The 17,996-nt window shown below is 48.1% G+C and overlaps 1 protein-coding gene across 2 annotated transcripts; it reads right to left on the reverse strand.

Annotated features, from left to right (window-relative positions):
• Positions 1 to 3,307: 3,307 nt before the first annotated feature.
• Positions 3,308 to 5,829, reverse strand: LOC123074042 (uncharacterized). Of its 2 annotated transcripts, none has more exons than XM_044496991.1 (3): positions 5,704 to 5,829; positions 3,796 to 4,451; positions 3,308 to 3,720 (listed from the first exon to the last, which is right to left on the reverse strand). In XM_044496991.1, exons 2-3 carry the CDS (start codon positions 4,396 to 4,398, stop codon positions 3,604 to 3,606), a joined length of 720 nt encoding a protein of 239 aa, XP_044352926.1. In that variant the 5' UTR covers positions 4,399 to 4,451; positions 5,704 to 5,829; the 3' UTR covers positions 3,308 to 3,603. The 2 variants fall into 2 exon arrangements, with proteins under 2 accessions (XP_044352926.1, XP_044352927.1); XM_044496992.1 differs by having other exon boundaries at positions 3,796 to 4,447; positions 5,704 to 5,803.
• Between the last annotated feature and the right edge of the window lie 12,167 nt (positions 5,830 to 17,996).

Below are 17,996 nucleotides of genomic sequence, written 5' to 3' on the forward strand. Positions count from 1 at the left end.
GTGTGTCAAAAACCATTACGGAACATCATGAATAGATAATTAAGTGACCAAATTAATAGAAGTTCATCATCACATTAAAACCAAAGTACATACATAGTTCTCATCTAACAACATATAGCTCTCCAGAGCATCTAATTAATTAAACCATACATTGAAACTATGTAAAACATTTCAATGCGAAAACAAATGCGATCATAATCGCAACAAAGGTAACAATTGATCCAACGGCATAATGATACCAAGCCTCGGTATGAATGGCATATTTTCTAATCTTTCTAATCTTCAAGCGCATTGCATCCATCTTGATCTTGTGATCATCGACGACATCCGCAACATGCAACTCCAATATCATCTTCTCCTCCTCAATTTTTTTTTATTTTTCCTTCAAGAAATTGTTTTCTTCTTCAACTAAATTTAACCTCTCGACAATAGGGTCGGTTGGAATTTCCAGTTCACATACCTCCTAGATAAATAAAATCTACTGTCACGTTGGTCGGCATAATTTTCATAAACAATAAATGAACCAATAGTTATAAAGATAATATATACCACATCTGAATCATAGACAGGACGAGGGCCGACGGGGGCGGATACCAAAACCATCGCACTATATAGTAACAAGCAATACAATAGTAAGAAAATTAGACAAGTATCTATCTAAAGTAAGAATTTTTTTCTTTCAGAAAGAAGATAAGAACAAGAGGGTCACCACGGTGGTGCCGGCGACGAGATCGGCGCGGGCGATCGACGGCGGTGGAGACGGGAATGGGACGTGACGGGCCACTAAACCTAGACAAATCTCGAGGAAAATGGAGCTTTGAGGTCGAGCTTCGAGAGGAGAAAGCTTAACTAGTGTGGCTCGGGCATTTCATCGAACACCTCATGTGCATAGGAGGTGAGCTAGAGCACCACAAAGCCCTCCCCTCGCCGGCCAGAGAAAAACAGAGCACTGGAGTGCTCTGCTCGTGGGCGAGGGGTATATATAGGCACCTCATTGGTCCCGGTTCGTGGCATGAACCGGGACTAAAGGGCAGCTTGTGGTCCCGGTTCAAGCCACCAACCGGGACCAATGGTGGTGGGCCAGGAGCGAGGCCCATTGGTCCCGGTTCGTCCCACCAACTGGGACCAAAGGGGCCAGACGAACCGGGACCAATGCCCCCACGAGGCCCGGCAGGCCCCTGGCCTCATGAACCGGGACCAGTGCCCCCATTGGTCCCGGTTCTGGACTGAACCGAGACTAATGGGCTGACTCGGCCTGAACCAAAGCCCTCTTTTCTACTAGTGAGTAGAATGCCTGCGGTGGTAGCGAAGGCATGGGTGCGGGTCAGACCAAAGGGCGATCTAGGTGACGTCGCAAATTCACTGGAATCTGTTATGGCTGACCTCACAAAATGGAGCAAGGAGAATTTTGGACAGGTTGAGAAACAAATTCAAGATCTCCGACAGGAACTTGAGAAGCTACAAGCTTCAAGTGTTGATCGGTTATTGATAAGACAGAAGTTAGAGAGCCTAGATGAGTTATTGTATAGGGAGAAATGATGGGGCTCCAACGGAGCCGCATTACTTGGTTGAAAGAAGGCGATCGGAACACCCAATTTGTTCACCGTCAGGCGGTGTGGAGGGCAAGGAGGAATAATATCAGAAGGCTACAGAAAGATGACGGTTCATGGTTTAATGCGCCTACGGAGATGGAACGTATGGCAGCATCGTATTTCAAGGAAGTTTATAGAAAGGATCCAACTTTGTCTCCGGCCAGCGTGTTGGACCATATTCAGTCTAAAGTGACTGATGGATGAATGAGAAATTGTTGGCGCCGTTTTCCGACGAGGAAATCTTGGATGCTTTATTTCAAATTGGTCCGCTTAAAGCCCCGGGCCGGACGGCTTTCCGTCTCGGTTTTATCAGAGAAATTGGGACTGCTTAAAGAAAGATATCATTGAGGCGGTCAGGTGTTTCTTTCTGTCAAAACGCATACCAAGTGGGGTAAACGACACTGCTATTGTGTTAATCCCGAAGGTACAACACCCGGTTTGTCTCAAAGATTTTCGGCCTATATCTTTATGTAACGTGGTTTACAAAATTGTGTCAAAATGCCTAGTTAATCGACTGCGGCCTCTTCTGTCAAGTCTTATCTCCGAAAATCAGAGCGCATTCATTCCAGGCCGATTAATTACTGATAATTCAATTATTGCCTTTGAATGTACCCATCACATTCAGGCTTCATCCAACGGTGCTGACTTTTGTGCTTATAAACTCGACCTTTCAAAGGCCTATGACCGTGTTGATTGGGATTTCCTATAAACAAGCACTCTTAAAATGGGGTTTTGCGCAACAATGGGTATATCAGGTTATGGAGTTTGTCCGTTCTGTTAAGTACTCAGTAAAATTCAACGGACGTCTTTTGGAGCAGTTTTCACCTACCCGTGGTTTGCGTCAAGGTGATCCTCTATCTCCCTTCCTATTCCTCTTTGCGGCTGATGCTATGTCCACACTTCTTCACAATGCGGTTCGAGGAGGTGGATTGGAAGCTATCAAAATTTGTAGGAGGGCTCCGGCTATATCACATCTGTTGTTTGCAGATGACTCCCTCCTGTTCTTTCGGGCAGCCAGTGACCAAGCGGCAATCGTCAAGGATGTTTTGAACACGTATGCTTCAGCGATGGGTCAACTTATTAACCCCCCTCAAAGTGTTCCATCCTCTTTTCTGATAGATGTCCTAGCCTGGTTGTTGATGAGGTAAAGCAGATTCTGGAGGTAACGCAACATGAGTTTGAACCAAAATACTTGGGTCTTCCTGTCCCGAAAGGTTGGATGCATAAAGGCAGGTTCGAATCGTTGCAATCTCGATTGAGCAAAAGATTAGTGGATTGGAGTGAGAGATTCTCTTCACATGCAAGCAAGGAAGTGTTAATAAAGTTTTCTAGCTGTTAACTTAACTTTGAGCCCTGCCTTCATACATTTTTCTGGATTCGCCACTGATCATATGGAAGTAGCATATGCATTTTCCCTATAGAGAATGGGCAATGAACTTCGGAGAACTACATCAGCAGCTCCTACTCACCAACCGGTTTTCTTTTAAACCCCTGGTCCCGAGCGTGCTTCCTGTCAACTTGGGTATGAAGCGCAAAGGCTATGGTATCTAGAGACCACGTGACACATGTGCTAAGCAATCCAAACAATTCAAGAAAAAAAAAAGGCTATGGTATCTAGATATGCTGATATGTCTTGCTCCAAATTGGTCATGCAATAGGATAGCTTGCTTTTCTGTTATATCCCTCTCCTCCTCATGGCTCTGCACTGATTAATGGAACCGGAGAAAAACCTGCCCTAATTTTATTAAAACAAGGTAAAATGGTAGGAATATAGTTCAAATCTGGAGTGAATTGGCAATTCTAACAAAATACTCCTCACCAAGCAAAGGTACTAACTAGGATTATTGACATGTCCCTGTATTAATTCATATGCACTTTGGCAGAATCACAACAGAAACCGAAGAAGCATCACGGCTAAACAAGCAAGTGCTACTAACAGTACCAAGTCATATGGAAATCTATCTCCTTTCTCTCCTCACACTATCAATAAGTATGTGGACTCGTTCATAAGTCATAACTGAATGACTTCCTCAGGAGGTTCCCTCTTGCAGCGAGCATTCTTCTTTGGCAGGAAGACGTCAGTCAGAACGGTCTTCGACTTGAGGGAGGCAACGAGTATCCCCAGTGCCTACATTTCAAAATCCAACGCATTAAAATCAATCATCGGTTCAGTTCAGGGAAATTAGGCACACCAATTAAGTACCTCTTCCTTGCCGATCTTCACTGTCTTCTCCTGCATCACGCTGAAGTCCTTGACGCCGCACTGCGCGAACCTCGTGATGCCCAGCATCGGGATCGTCGTGAAAAAAGACGCCGGCGTCACCGAGAGGTCGTCCCCAACCGTGTACGTGGACGTGGGCAGCACCGTGGTCGGGGCTGCGGCGGCGGGAGCCACGTTCAAGTTGGCTCCGGCGGCAGCGAGCATCGCGGCCACGTATTCACTGCTATGCTCATTGTATGCGCCTGAGTTTCTAGTGTTACGGCGTGTGAAGAGGCTGCCGTTGCCGTTGCTGAGCTGCGGGCTCAGCAGCTGCTGCAGGCGGGAGAGCGTGGCGGGGCCGACTTCCGGGCTGAGGCGCAGCTCCTTGCTCTTGTAGTTTGCGTCCAGCTTCTCCATGCTGCCGACCACGTTGCCGATGCTGCCCACCATGCGCTCTTTGGTGGGCAGGGTGGTCACAGTGCCCAATGGCAGGGAGAGGAGGCCGGAGAGGAACTCCACCACGTCGCTGCCGGCCTCGGCAAAGCACACCTTCTGAGACTTGGTGTCGATCAGGAGCTTCATGGATAACTCGTTGGTGGTGGCCATGCTATTGATTAGTTCCCTAGTATGTTTCTTCTCAACTATCTGGTTCCTGCTGCCTGCCAGGAGTAAAATAAAGTCAACTAAACTTTCAGGCTTTACAACTGTTGTAGTTCAGTTCTTACGAAATGGTAACACGTGGCCAGAAATATGCATATCAGTATCTTCCAACAGTTGTTTCAAAAAGATGGAGCAACCACAATTTTTTGTAGATTGTACCCACTACCAAAGAGATCCCCATATGGCAAATAACTTCAGATTAGTAGTCAAATTTAAGGGTAAACCACAAGGTAATTAGCACAATAACGCAAGCTATGAAACACTAAATCAAAACGAAACTTTTAGTGGCTCATATTTGTGATAAATATGCTCCCTCCCTTTCTTCATGCAGGGTATATATCTTTACTATCCAATTTTATCCAGTGCATTTGATCAATTCTAGGATACATACACCGCAATGAACAACAAATGCATAATGTGGGGGTAGTGCATGCATTTCTCTGTAGTGGATGTTGATATATATTTTTGGATATTCAACTCAGCCAACGGTTTTGAATATCAATAGGGAAATGTTTTAGCCCATTTGTAATGCAAAGACGTCATCGAAGCAGAGGACATTCACTGAAAAAGTAGCCAATGATCAGAGGAGGATTGTTGGTAGAAAGACCAAGGAATTAGGAGGATTGATTCAAACAGAAAACCAAATGGTAGTGCTTTCTTCTTCTAGAAACGATCCTCCATTCACGTTAGCCTATAATAAGTATTCCTGATATAAGTCTTTTTTAGGGGTAGATATAAGTTTTTATATCCTTCAAATGATATAGCAATGTCAATGTAGCAGAGAATTAAAATTAAACCGATAACAAATACCAAATATCATGATATATGGCAGATCTAGCAGCGCAATAAACGTATATGTATGTATGTATGTATGTATGTATGTATGTGCGGACCACTCTGCTCGGTGGTGGCGCTACACATACTTTGTGATGTCAACTGGCATCACATAATGTGCGAATCCCTCTTACAAAATTTGTATATTTATGACAAAATATAAACACCAAGAGTTCAGATGATATGGCATCACAAGGTTCTGGAGTATCTTACAAGACATGGATCAGCATTCAGTTATGACCTAAATCCGATTATGATGATATCCACCATGAACTGATCAATACCCTTGTAGATCTACCTAGCCTCTCGCACCCAAACCCAACAGCACCCAGCCGGCGCAGATTACATTAAAAAGCAAAAGGGAGGAGAAGTAGTCCGTGCATAGCACGGTGGATTAATTCAGAGGATGTCGCTCACAGTGTCGCCTATGGTGCCGCCCGCCGGCGATCGAAGAAGAGATTTGACGAGCGATCAGGGCGACGACTCAGCGAGGGTTTTGCGGCTGCGTTGGTTGGGCCATATAGGGCATTCCTATGGAAATAGCCGCCCTGTTTTTTGTCCATCGAAGGCCGGACTACTCGTCCTGAATTCCCGGCAACAGGCACCTCCTAGTTTTGCGTTTAAAAACCACTCAAAAAATAGTTTTGCTTTTAAAAAACTCCATTTTGATGCAATTTTTTTTTGTTTTCTTGGGCTTCTTTATTGTTTAAGTTGGCCTTAGTTGAGTTAATTAAATATTCTGCAATGTATAAACCTTGTTTGGCTCCTACAGGCGTCAATGCTTAGAGCATCTCCAACAGCCGTGCAACGAGCGGCGCGCTAAAACAGTTTTTTGTGCGCGGAAATAGCGGCATTTTAAGCGCGGCAGGGCGCTGGCTCCAGCAGCGGCTGCAAAATATTGCGCGCGCGACCCACTCCAACAGACGCTGCAAAAAAAGACGCACGCGAGCAAGCAGAACACAAACTAGTTCAACCACATAGATAAATTCAACGATACAAATAGAAAAGTTCAACCAAACAGTACAAACTAGTCTGATACAAATGTAAAACTAGAAACTACGATGACTACTCCGAGTCGTCGTCCTCCTCCTCCTCGCTTGTGTCGTCCGACGTATCAAGAAACACGTCTTCCCACCGATCGTCGTTGTCGGAGAAGAATGATGCCTGTCGCACTGCGATATTGTCAGTGCCTTTCGACGACGCCTGTCCGCCCGTTCCGTGCGCCGCCTTGCCCTCCTCTCCGCCCAGAAGGCCTTCTCGTTGGCGACGTCCTCCGGGTGGCGCTGGCGCCACTCCGCCATGGCTCGCTCGTCCGCCTCGGCGATGAGGAGGCGGCGCTGCTGCCGACGGTGTTCATGAAGGTCGGTGTCAGTTACTAGCCGCGGCGGAGGGGCGAGGTCATGCACCTGCTCGCATGTCCAGATGTCCTGAAAGTTCATCCGTGCGCGAGGCCTCGTGAGGCGCTACGCCGCCGCGTCGTAGACGCGGGCGGCCTCGTGCGCAGTCTCAAATGCCCCAAGAACGAGAAGCGCGCCATCGGAGCGGATCTCCACATAACGCGTCGGAAGGGCGGACGTAGGAGTCGCGGTAGCCGGAGGCGCTTCGGTGGCGTGAATGCATGTCGGCGGCGGGGGAGAAAGCGTCGGAGAATGCGGCGCGGCGCGGCGCCGGGTGCGAGGAACTAGAGGGCGGCGGGGAGGGGGGAGAAGGGGGCAGCGACGCTCGAGTGTGCGGTGATGGCACGGGCATGCGCGTTTTATAGAGCGCGCCGCGTCCAAAACTGTCGCGCGCCGGGCCGTTTTCCGGCGCGCGATTCTTTGTCGCGCCGAAATTTTCCGCGCACGCTCGAGCGTGCAAAAACGCTCCGCGCGCGCTATAAGTGTTGTTTCCTGCGTGCGCGCCATATTAAGCGCGTCTGTTAGAGATGCTCTTACATGTGTTATAGACTATAAGCACTCCGCTCAAGGCGCCAGTTGCTGAAATTTGAGATGGGCTCTAGGCCCATATAGCAATTTCTGAAAAATCTCTAAGGGCCCATGTCGGTTATATGACACTAGGTGTAGTGGGAAGTTTAGTCCCACCCCGAAAGTGAAAGAGGAGTTGGACCTCCTTACCCTCGCGCACTCCTCCTCCGCCGCCGCCCGCCACGACGCGCCGCGGGTTGCGGGATTGAGCCGAGCCGAGCTCACACCTACGCGCTTATTTTTTCCAGTCACTAACGGAGAGTTCTCCGATAGCTGGGCCACGATATGAGACGTCGGATCGTGGGCTGTCACGGACGTGGCTGCGCCTATATAAGTGTGCGGTGCCTCCTAACCCTAGCCGCCACGAACAGATCACATCTGCTCCACGCGCACGCCCACCGTCGTTCCCTTGCTGCCGCTGCCGCCGGTAACTCCATTCCGTCCGCCGCGTACACGGTCGACGGGAGAGCAGGTCTCCGAAACCACGCCCTTCTGGTTCCTGTACGGGGTGAGGGGCGAATATGTTTTTGGGCAGCGATTACGCGACTGCTCACTTTCGATCGTCTACTTCCGCGTTGCGTTCATCATCACCATGTCCACCGACGCCGAACGTGCCGCCGCCGAGGAAGCTGAAGCTGACAAGAAGGCCGCCGAGGACGCCGCTGCTGCCACCAAGGCCGCGGCCTCTGCATGGCCTACTGGAGGGTATAACTCGTTTATCCCGCTCCTACTGTTTTCTGTTTTAGCCATGCTAGCGTTATACGTAGATCTTTCTGCAATTAGCGTAGTATGTGCTAGTTTGACTAAATATCAGTATGCGTTTATATGTGTCAATGCCATGCTAGTGATTTACTCGTGGATTAATTTAATCGAGAAATTGCCTATTTACTCAACAATCCAAAAACCTATTCTGTGTAGGAATTTTTCGGCAAGTGGCTTTGTCGCTGCACTGAAACCGGATAAGTTTACCGGTACATACTTTAAGTGTTGGCAGACTAAGACCACGTTATGGCTCACGGCTATGAACGTGTTCTGGGTCACCGGTGTCTCCACGGGAACGATTGCTCCTGAACAGGAGAAGGCGTTCAAGGAGGCTACCGTTGTGTTTCTCGGAGCAGTTCTTAGCGTGATCGGAGATAAACTGGTCGACGCATATTTACATGTGCATGTCGCGAAGGACTTGTGGGAGGCGCTCGAATCTAAGTTCGGGGCAGCCGATGCCAGAAGCGAGATGTATATTATAGAGCAGTTCCACGATTACAAGATGGTTGAAAACCGTCCTGTATTGGAGCGGGCTCATGAGATAATATGCATTGTTAAGGAGCTTGAACTTCTTAAGTGCGAGTTACCGGGCAAGTTTGTCGCGGGCTGCATAATCGCTAAGCTCCCTAATTCCTGGAGGAACTTTGCCACCACTCTGAAACATCAGAGGCGTGAATTCTCTGTGGAGGATGTCATTGGCCATCTGAGTGTTGAGCAGAATTCAAGGGCAAAGGACTCGCATGGAAAAGGGGCCGAAGGGACTTCTGTCGCCAACATGGTGAACCAGAAGAACTTCAACTCCCACAAGCCCAAGGGAAAGAACGGTGTCCAACACAATACCGACTTTAAGAAGAAGGGTAAGAAGACCTTCAAGAAGAACAAGAAGGACGAGGGCTGCTTTACTTGTGGTTCGGTTGAACATTGGGCCAACAAGTGCCCAAACAAGTACAAGAAGTCAGGACAGGACTCCAAGTCCGTCAACATGATTGTGGACAACAATGAGAATGATGCACCCGGGTACGGTAATTTATTTACTGTTTTTTCAGTGTTTCAGCCCACCGATTGATGGGTGGACACAGGTGCAGGTGTACATGTGTGTGCTGACATGTCATTGTTCACTTCTTACCAGGTCACAGGCCACGGGTCCGTATTGATGGGGAATGGCGCGAGTGCTTCTGTTCATGGTGTTGGCACGGTCAATCTGAAGTTTACTTCGGGAAGGATCGTGCAGCTGAAGAACGTGCAGCATGTCCCCGCCATCAAGAAGAACCTCGTTAGTGGCTCCCTTCTATGTAGAGAAGGGTTTAAGTTGGTTTTCGAGTCTAATAAATTAGTTGTTACGAAATATGGACTCTTTGTTGGAAAAGGTTATGAGAGCGGAGGGATGTTCCGCCTTTCCCTCGCAGATTTCTGTAATAAAGTCGTGAACCATGTTCATTCGAATGTTAATGAATCTGAAGTTTGGCATTCACGTCTTTGTCACATTAGTTTCGGTGTTATGACGCGGCTAGCCAAGTTGGATTTAATCCCGAGTTTTACTTTAGCCAAAGGTTCTAAGTGCCTTTCATGTGTGCAAGCTAAGCAACCTCGCAAGCCTCACAAGGCCGCGGAGGAGAGACACTTGGCACCATTAGAACTCATACATTCTGATCTTTGTGAGATGAATGGTGTGTTGACTAAAGGTGGAAAGAAATACTTCATGACATTGATAGATGATTCCACTAGATATTGCTATGTGTATCTGTTAAATACTAAAGATGAGGCTCTACACTACTTTAAAATCTATAAGGCAGAAGTTGAGAATCAACTTGAAAAGAAAATTAAACGAGTCCGGTCAGATCGTGGTGGAGAGTACTTCTCGAGTGAGTTTGATTCCTTCTGTGCGGAACACGGCATTATTCATGAGAGGACGCCTCCCTATTCACCCCAGTCAAACGGGGTTGCCGAGCGGAAAAACCATACTCTAACTGATTTGGTTAACGCCATGTTAGATACATCGGGTTTATCCAAGGCATGGTGGGGGAGGCTATATTGACGGCATGTCATGTCCTGAATAAAGTTCCGACAAAGGATAATGAGATCACTCCCTATGAGAAATGGGCAAAGAGAAGGACAACACTCTCGTACTTGCGTACTTGGGGCTGTCTGGCGAAAGTCAATGTGCCGATCCCCAAAAAGCGTAAGCTTGGAGCCAAGACTGTGGACTGCGTTAATTTGGGCTACGCTAAGAACAGCGTTGGCTATAGATTTCTAGTAGTGAAATCTGAGGTACCTGACCAGAAGGTCGGTACAATTATGGAGTCTAAGGATGCTACATTCTACGAGGATATTTTTCCTATGAGAGACATGCAAAGCACTTCTAGACAGGAATCTGAGGAGACTCCTGAACCTGCCATCCCTATGGAATATTATGAACAAACACATGATGAAAATCCTGAGGAGGATGACGAGGAAACCCTTGGTAGGGGCAAGAGACAAAGGACTGCAAAGACCTTTGGTGATGATTTCTTTGTGTACCTCGTGGATGATACTCCCACTTCTATTTCAGAAGCATATGCCTCTCCAGAAGCTGACTACTGGAAGGATGCGGTCCGTAACGAGATGGATTCCATCATGGCTAACGGGGCATGGGAGATCACTAAACGTCCCTATGGTTGCAAACCATTAGGATGTAGGTGGGTGTTCAAGAACAAGCTTAGGCCCGATGGTACGATTGAAAAGTACAAGGCTAGGCTTGTGGCCAAGGGCTATGACCAGAAAGAAGAGGAAGATTTCTTCGACACTTATTCACCTGTGGCTAGACTGACCACCATTCGAGTATTACTCTCGTTGGCAGCCTCGCATGGTCTTCTCGTCCACCAGATGGATATTAAGACGGCTTTTCTGAATGGAGAGCTAAATGAGGAAATCTACATGCGACAGCCAGATGGCTTTGTGATAGATGGTCAGGAAAGAAAGGTGTGTAGGTTGTTGAAATCTTTATATGGCCTGAAGCAAGCACCTAAGCAATGGCATGATAAGTTTAATACAACTCTGACATCTGTTGGTTTCGTTGTTAATGAGGCTGACAAATGTGTATACTATCGCCATGGTGGGGGCGAAGGAGTTATAATGTGCTTGTATGTTGATGACATACTGATATTGGGAACCAACCTCAAAGTCATTGAGGAGGTCAAGTCGTTTCTATCTCAGAACTTTGAGATGAAAGACCTTGGTGTGGCTGATGTTATCTTGAACATCAAGCTACTGAGAGATAATGAGGGTGGGATTACACTTCTGCAATCCCACTATGTTGAGAAGGTGTTGAGTCGTTTTGGATATTCGGATTGCACACCATCTCAAACACCGTATGATCCTAGCGTGTTGATTCGAAAGTCCAAAGGCATGGCTATAGATCAGTTGAGATACTCTCAAATCATTGCTTCACTGATGTACCTAGCGAGCGCAACGTGGCCCGACATCGCGTTTGCTGTGAGCAAACTGAGCCGGTTTGTTTCCAAACCGGGTGATGTACATTGGCATGCTATTGAACGAGTTATGCGCTATCTGAAAGGTACTATGAACTATGGACTTCACTATACCGGAGACCCGTCGGTACTTGAAGGGTATAGTGATGCAAATTGGATCTCTGATGCTGATGAGATGAAGGCCACAACTGGGTATATGTTTACTCTTGGAGGTGGCGCTGTTTCCTGGAAGTCTTGCAAGCAAACGATCTTAACGAGATCGACAATGGAAGCAGAACTAACGACATTAGACACATCTGGTGTTGAAGCGAGATGGCTTCGAGATCTTTTGATGGACTTGCCATTGGTTGATAAACCGGTTCCGGCTATCCTTATGAACTGTGACAATCAGACTGTCATCACCAAGGTGAAGAGTTCAAAGGACAACATGAAGTCCACCAAACACATAAGAATGAGATTAAAAGCTGTCAGAAAATTAAGAAACTTCGGAGTGATAGCGTTGGACTATGTCCATACGGCTAAGAATCTGGCAGATCCCTTTACGAAAGGGCTATCATGTGTTGTGATAGATAATGCATCGAGGGAGATGGGTATGAGACCCACATGAGTTGCCATGGTAGTAACCCAACCTATGTGATCGGAGATCCCGTGAATTAGGACCTGGGAAAACAAGCCAGTGGTGAATTGAGGAGAGTAACTATACTAACCCACTCCGTTGGAGATGCAATACTCTCGACACTGTATGGTAGGATGACTACTGTCTTAATGTGTTCCGAAGCTTATATAAGCAAGATGCTATCCTACAGAGCGATCTTTGGAGGAACATATCTATATGAGCCCGACTGCTGGTCACAGTCTATGAGATTGGGGTGATCTCTAGTAAGCTCATGAATAGGCCAGGAGTGTGACTTATATGTTCCACCCGAGGGGTCAGCCTTCGGCAGCCCAGTACTAGTGAGACATGTGGTGAAACTTCTTTATGCCAAACTGACAATTCAAGGCATAGTCCATTGTTCAGTTGTGAAGGAGTGTAGCTACTTGGTCTAGGTGAAGCTCAACCTTAACAGGTCTTCACTTAAACACTGGTATATCGAAACAGTAATTGGAACAGAGGACACAATGGGCCCTCGAGATCTGGTGGGGGATTGCTGAAATTTGAGATGGGCTCTAGGCCCATATAGCAATTTCTGAAAAATCTCTAAGGGCCCATGTGGGTTATATGGCACTAGGTGTAGTGGGAAGTTTAGTCCCACCCCGGAAGTGGAAGAGGAGTTGGACCTCCTTATAAGGGTTTCTCTTCTACATGTTATTGGAGCTTGAGAAGAGAAGAGGCCCTCGCGCACTCCTCCTCCGCCGCCCACCACGCCACGCCTCGCCTCGCCTCGCCACGCCGCGCCGCGCCGCGCCGCGGGTTGCGGGATTGAGCCGAGCCGAGCTCACACCTACGCGCTTATTTTTGCCTGTCACGGACTCGGACGTGGGTCGAGCCCACGTCTCTCCACGCGGCTGCGCCTATATAAGTGTGCGGTGTCTCCTAACCCTAGCCGCCACGAACAGATCACATCTGCTCCACGCGCACGCCCACCGTCGTTCCCTTGCTGCTGCTGCCGCCGGTGACTCCATTCCGTCCGCCACGTACACGGTCGACGGGAGAGCAGGTCTCCGAAACCACGCCCTTCTGGTTCCTGTACGGGGTGAGGGGCGAATAGGTTTTTGGACAGCGATTACGCGACTGCTCACTTCCGATCGTCTACTTCCTCTACGTCCACGTCGCCTTCATCATCACCATGTCCACCGACACCGAACGTGCCGCCGCCGAGAAAGCTGAAGCTGACAAGAAGGCCGCCGAGGACGCCGCTGCTGCCACCAAAGCCGCGGCCTCTGCATGGCCTACTGGAGGGTATAACTCGTTTATCCCGCTCCTACTGTTTTCTGTTTTAGCCATGCTAGCATTATACATAGATCTTTCTGCAATTAGCGTAGTATGTGCTAGTTTGACTGAATATCAGTATGCGTTTATATGTGTCAATGCCATGCTAGTGATTTACTCGTGGATTAATTTAATCGAGAAATTGCCTATTTACTCAACACCAGTTTGGGTTTCTGGGCGGTTATCATATTTCACGATTTCCAAAATGTCGGATGGGTACATAATGCGATGGAGGAGAAGGCTTGGATGTCTCTATGGAACATCTCGGTCCCCTCAAAGGTCAAGGTGTTTCTGTGGCGACCTTCCCTGCCAGTCGCTCCCGACGACGGGCGTTTTCACAAAAGGAACATGTCATGTGTTAATGCATGCCCTCTTTGCGGCGGGGAGGACTCTGGACTCATGACGCCATGCAATGATAGGTTGCACCATGGCTCGTTGCACATGGGCCTTGTCTGACAAGGATTTGCTTGAGCGGATGGTCGACAACACTGAGCCTAATACGAAGTGCTGAGAGTTTATCCCATGAGAAGTTCACAAGGCTGGCTAACTCCTTCATCAACACGTAGCCGATGGGCTTAGCATCACTACCACCGGCGGCGACAATGCACAGAACTGTCCCTCAAACGGGGGATCTCTCAAAATGCTGGTTGCCACATGCGGAGAGTTATATGAAATTCAAGGTGGATAGGCTTTGTAAGTGACAACGCACTAGTAGAAAATAGGGCTTTGGTTCGGGCCTGGCCAGCCCATTAGTCCCGGTTCTTCACGAACCGGGACCCATGGGGCATTAGACCCGGTTCGTGAGCCCAGGGGGCCGGCCGGGGCCTTGTGGGCATTGGTCCCGGTTCGTCTGGATCTATTTGTTCCGGTTCTAGGCACGAACCGGGACCAATGGGCCGCGCTCCTGGACCACAGCCATTGGTACCGGTTCGTGCCTAGAACCGGTACAGAAGGGGAGGTTTAGTTCCGGTTCCTGCCACGAACCGGGACAAATAAGTTGCTTATATATACCCCATCGTCGCAGTAGAGCACTCCACAGTGCTCTGTTTTTTGCTGGCCGGCGAGGGGGAGGGCATTGGGTGCTCTAGCTCACCTCCTATGCACACGAGGTGTTCGATGAAATGCCTGAGCCACACTAGTTAAGCTTTCTCCTCTCGAAGCTCGACCTTGGAGCTCCATTTTTCCCGAGATTTGTCTAGGTTTAGCGGTCCGTCACACCCCGTCCCCGTTTTCACCGTCGTCGATCGCCCGCGCCGATCTCGTCGCCGGCACCACCGTGGTGAGCCTCTTGTTCTTATCTTCTTTCTGATTTTCTTACTTTAGATAGATACTTGTCTGATTTTCTTACTTTAGATAGATACTTGTCTGATTTTCCTACTTTTGACACATATAATTATATATAATGCACGCAGATGAACCGGCAATGGATGTACGGTGACAGACACACCTCCGAGTACATTAAGGGCGTGCATAATTTTCTCGATGTGGCTGAGGCAAACAAGCAGAATGGTTTTATGTGTTGTCCATGCCCTAAATGTGGGAATACGAAGTCTTACTCTGACCGGAAAATCCTTCACACCCACCTACTTTACAAGGGTTTCATGCCACACTGTAATGTTTGGACGAGGCACGGAGAAATAGGGGTTATGATGGAAGACGGCGAAGAAGAAGAGGACGATGACAACTATGTGCCCCATGAATACGGTGATGCTACAATGGGGGGGCTGGTGAAGATCAAGAGGAACCAGACGATGTGCCCGATGATGCTGCTAAAGATTAAGAGGAACCAGACGATGTGCCCGATGATGATGATCTCCGCCGGTTCATTGTTGATGCAAGGACGCAATGCGAAAGTCAAAAGGAGAAGCTGAAGTTCGATCACATGTTAGAGGATCACAAAAAAGGGTTGTACCCCAATTGCGAAGATGGCAACACAAAGCTCGGTACCGTACTGGAATTGCTCAGTGGAAGGCAGAGAATGCTGTGCCTGACAAAGCATTTGAGAAGCTACTGAAAATATTGAAGAAGAAGCTTCAAAGGATAACGAATTGCCCGACAGTACGTACGCAGCAAAGAAGGTTGTATGCCCTCTAGGATTGGAGGTGCAGAAGATACATGCATGCCCTAATGACTGCATCCTCTACCGTGGTGCGTACGAGGATTTGAACGCATGCCCGGTATGCGGTGCATTGCGGTATAAGATCAGACGAGATGACCCTGGTGATGTTGACGGCGAGCCCCGCGGGAAGAGGGTTCCTGCGAAGGTGATGTGGTATGCTCCTATAATACCACGGTTGAAACGACTGTTCAGAAACAAAGAGCATGCCAAGTTGATGCGATGGCACAGTGAGGACCGTAAGAAAGACGGGAAGTTGAGAGCACCCGCTGACGGGTCGCAGTGGAGAAAAATCGAGAGAGACTACTGGGCTGAGTTTGCACGTGACCCAAGGAACGTATGGTTTGGTTTAAGCGCGGATGGCATTAATCCTTTCGGGGAGCAGATCAGCAATCACAGCACCTGGCCCGTGACTCTATGTATGTATAACCTTCCTCCTTGGATGTGCATGAAGCGGAAGTTCATTATGATGCCAGTTCTCATCCAAGGCCCTAAGCAACCCGGCAACGACATTGATGTGTACCTAAGGCCATTAGTTGAAGAACTTTTACAACTATGGAATGGAAACGGTGTACGTACGTGGGATGAGCACAATCAGGAGGAATTTAACCTGCACGTGTTGCTGTTTGTAACCATCAAAGATTGTCCCACTCTCAGTAACTTTTCAGGACAGACAAACAAGGGATACCACGCATGCACGCACTGTTTAGCTGACACCGAAAGTATATACCTGGACAAATGCAGGAAAAATGTGTACCTGGGCCATCGTCGATTTCTTCCGACCAACCATCAATGTCGAAAGAAAGGCAAGCATTTCAAAGGCGAGGCAGATCGCCGGAAGAAGCCCGCCATGCGTACCGGTGATCACGTACTTTCTAGGGTCAATGATTTACACGTAATCTTTGGAAAGGGTCCCGACGGACTAGCTCTTCCGAATGACGCTAAGGGATGCGCACCCATGTGGAAGAAGAAATCTATATTTTGGGACCTACCCTACTGGAAAGACCTAGAGGTCCGCTCTTCGATCGACGTGATGCACGTGACAAAGAACCTTTGCGTGAACCTGCTAGGCTTCTTGGGCGTGTATGGGAAGACAAAAGATACAGCTGAGGCACGGGAGGACCTGCAACGTTTGCACGAAAAAGACGGCATGGCTCCAAAGCAGTATGAAGGTCCTTCCAGCTACGCTCTTACCAAAGAAGAGAAGGAAATCTTGTTTGAACGCCTGCTTAGTATGAAGGTCCCGACTGGCTTCTCGTCGAATATAAAGGGAATAATAAATATGCCAGAGAAAAAGTTCCAGAACCTAAAGTCTCATGACTGCCACGTGATTATGACGCAACTGCTTTCGGTTGCATTGAGGGGGCTTCTACCGGAAAACGTCCGATTAGCCATTATGAAGTTATGTGCATTCCTCAATGCAATCTCTCAGAAGGTGATCGGTCCAGAAATCATACCAAGGCTAAGGAGTGATGTTGTGCAATGTCTTGTCAGTTTCGAGCTGGTGTTCCCACCATCCTTCTTCAATATCATGACGCACGTCCTAGTTCATCTAGTTGACGAGATTGTCATTCTGGGCCTCGTATTTCTACACAATATGTATCCCTTTGAGAGGTTCATGGGAGTCCTAAAGAAATATGTCCGTAACCGCGCTAGGCCAGAAGGAAGCATCTCCATGGGCCATCAAACAGAGGATGTCATTGGGTTTCGTGTTGACTTCATTCCTGGCCTTAAGAAGATAGGTCTCCCTAAATCGCGGTATGAGGGGAGACTGACTGGAAAAGGCACGCTTGGAGGGGACTCTATAATATGCAGGGACGGATATTCTTGGTCTCAAGCACACTACACAGTTCTACAGAACTCTACCTTGGTGACCCCGTATGTCGATGAACACAAGAACAGTCTGCGCTCCAAACACCCAGAGCAATGCGACGACTGGATTACATGTGAACACATCAGGACTTTCAGCAGTTGGTTGGAAACACGTCTCAGAGGTGACAACACTGTTTGTGATGAGTTGTACTCGTTGTCTAGGGGACCATCTTTGACTGTATTGACTTACAAAGGATACGAGATAAATGGGAATACGTTTTACACGATCGCCCAAGATCAAAAGAGCACCAACCAAAACAGCGGTGTCCGCTTTGATGCAGCAACCGAGAGGGGATAGGACACATATTATGGTTACATAGTGGACATATGGGAACTTGACTACGGACATGATTTTAAGGTCCCTTTGTTTAAGTGCAAATGGGTCAATCTGTCAGGAGGCGGGGTACAGGTAGACCCACAGTACGGAATGACAACAGTGGATCTGAAAAATCTTGGGTACACTGACGAACCGTTGGTCCTAGCCAATGATGTGGCACAGATTATCTATGTGAAGGACATGTCTACCAAACCGAGAAAAAGAAAAGATAAGGAAGCCAATACATCATACGATGAGCCAAAGCACCACATAGTTCTTTCAG

The sequence above is a fragment of the Triticum aestivum genome, chromosome 3D (genome assembly GCF_018294505.1).
Source record: "Triticum aestivum cultivar Chinese Spring chromosome 3D, IWGSC CS RefSeq v2.1, whole genome shotgun sequence".
In the NCBI taxonomy this organism is placed as follows: Eukaryota; Viridiplantae; Streptophyta; class Magnoliopsida; order Poales; family Poaceae; genus Triticum; species Triticum aestivum.

Bases quoted from the DNA above. Each gene is read 5' to 3' on its own strand.
- LOC123074042 (XM_044496991.1), bottom strand. From the start codon at position 4,398: ATGGCCACCACCAACGAGTTATCCATGAAGCTCCTGATCGACACCAAG. The intron at 3,721-3,795 runs GTACTTAATTGG...TTTGAAATGTAG, and splicing joins TGAAGATCGGCAAGGAAGAG to GCACTGGGGATACTCGTTGC.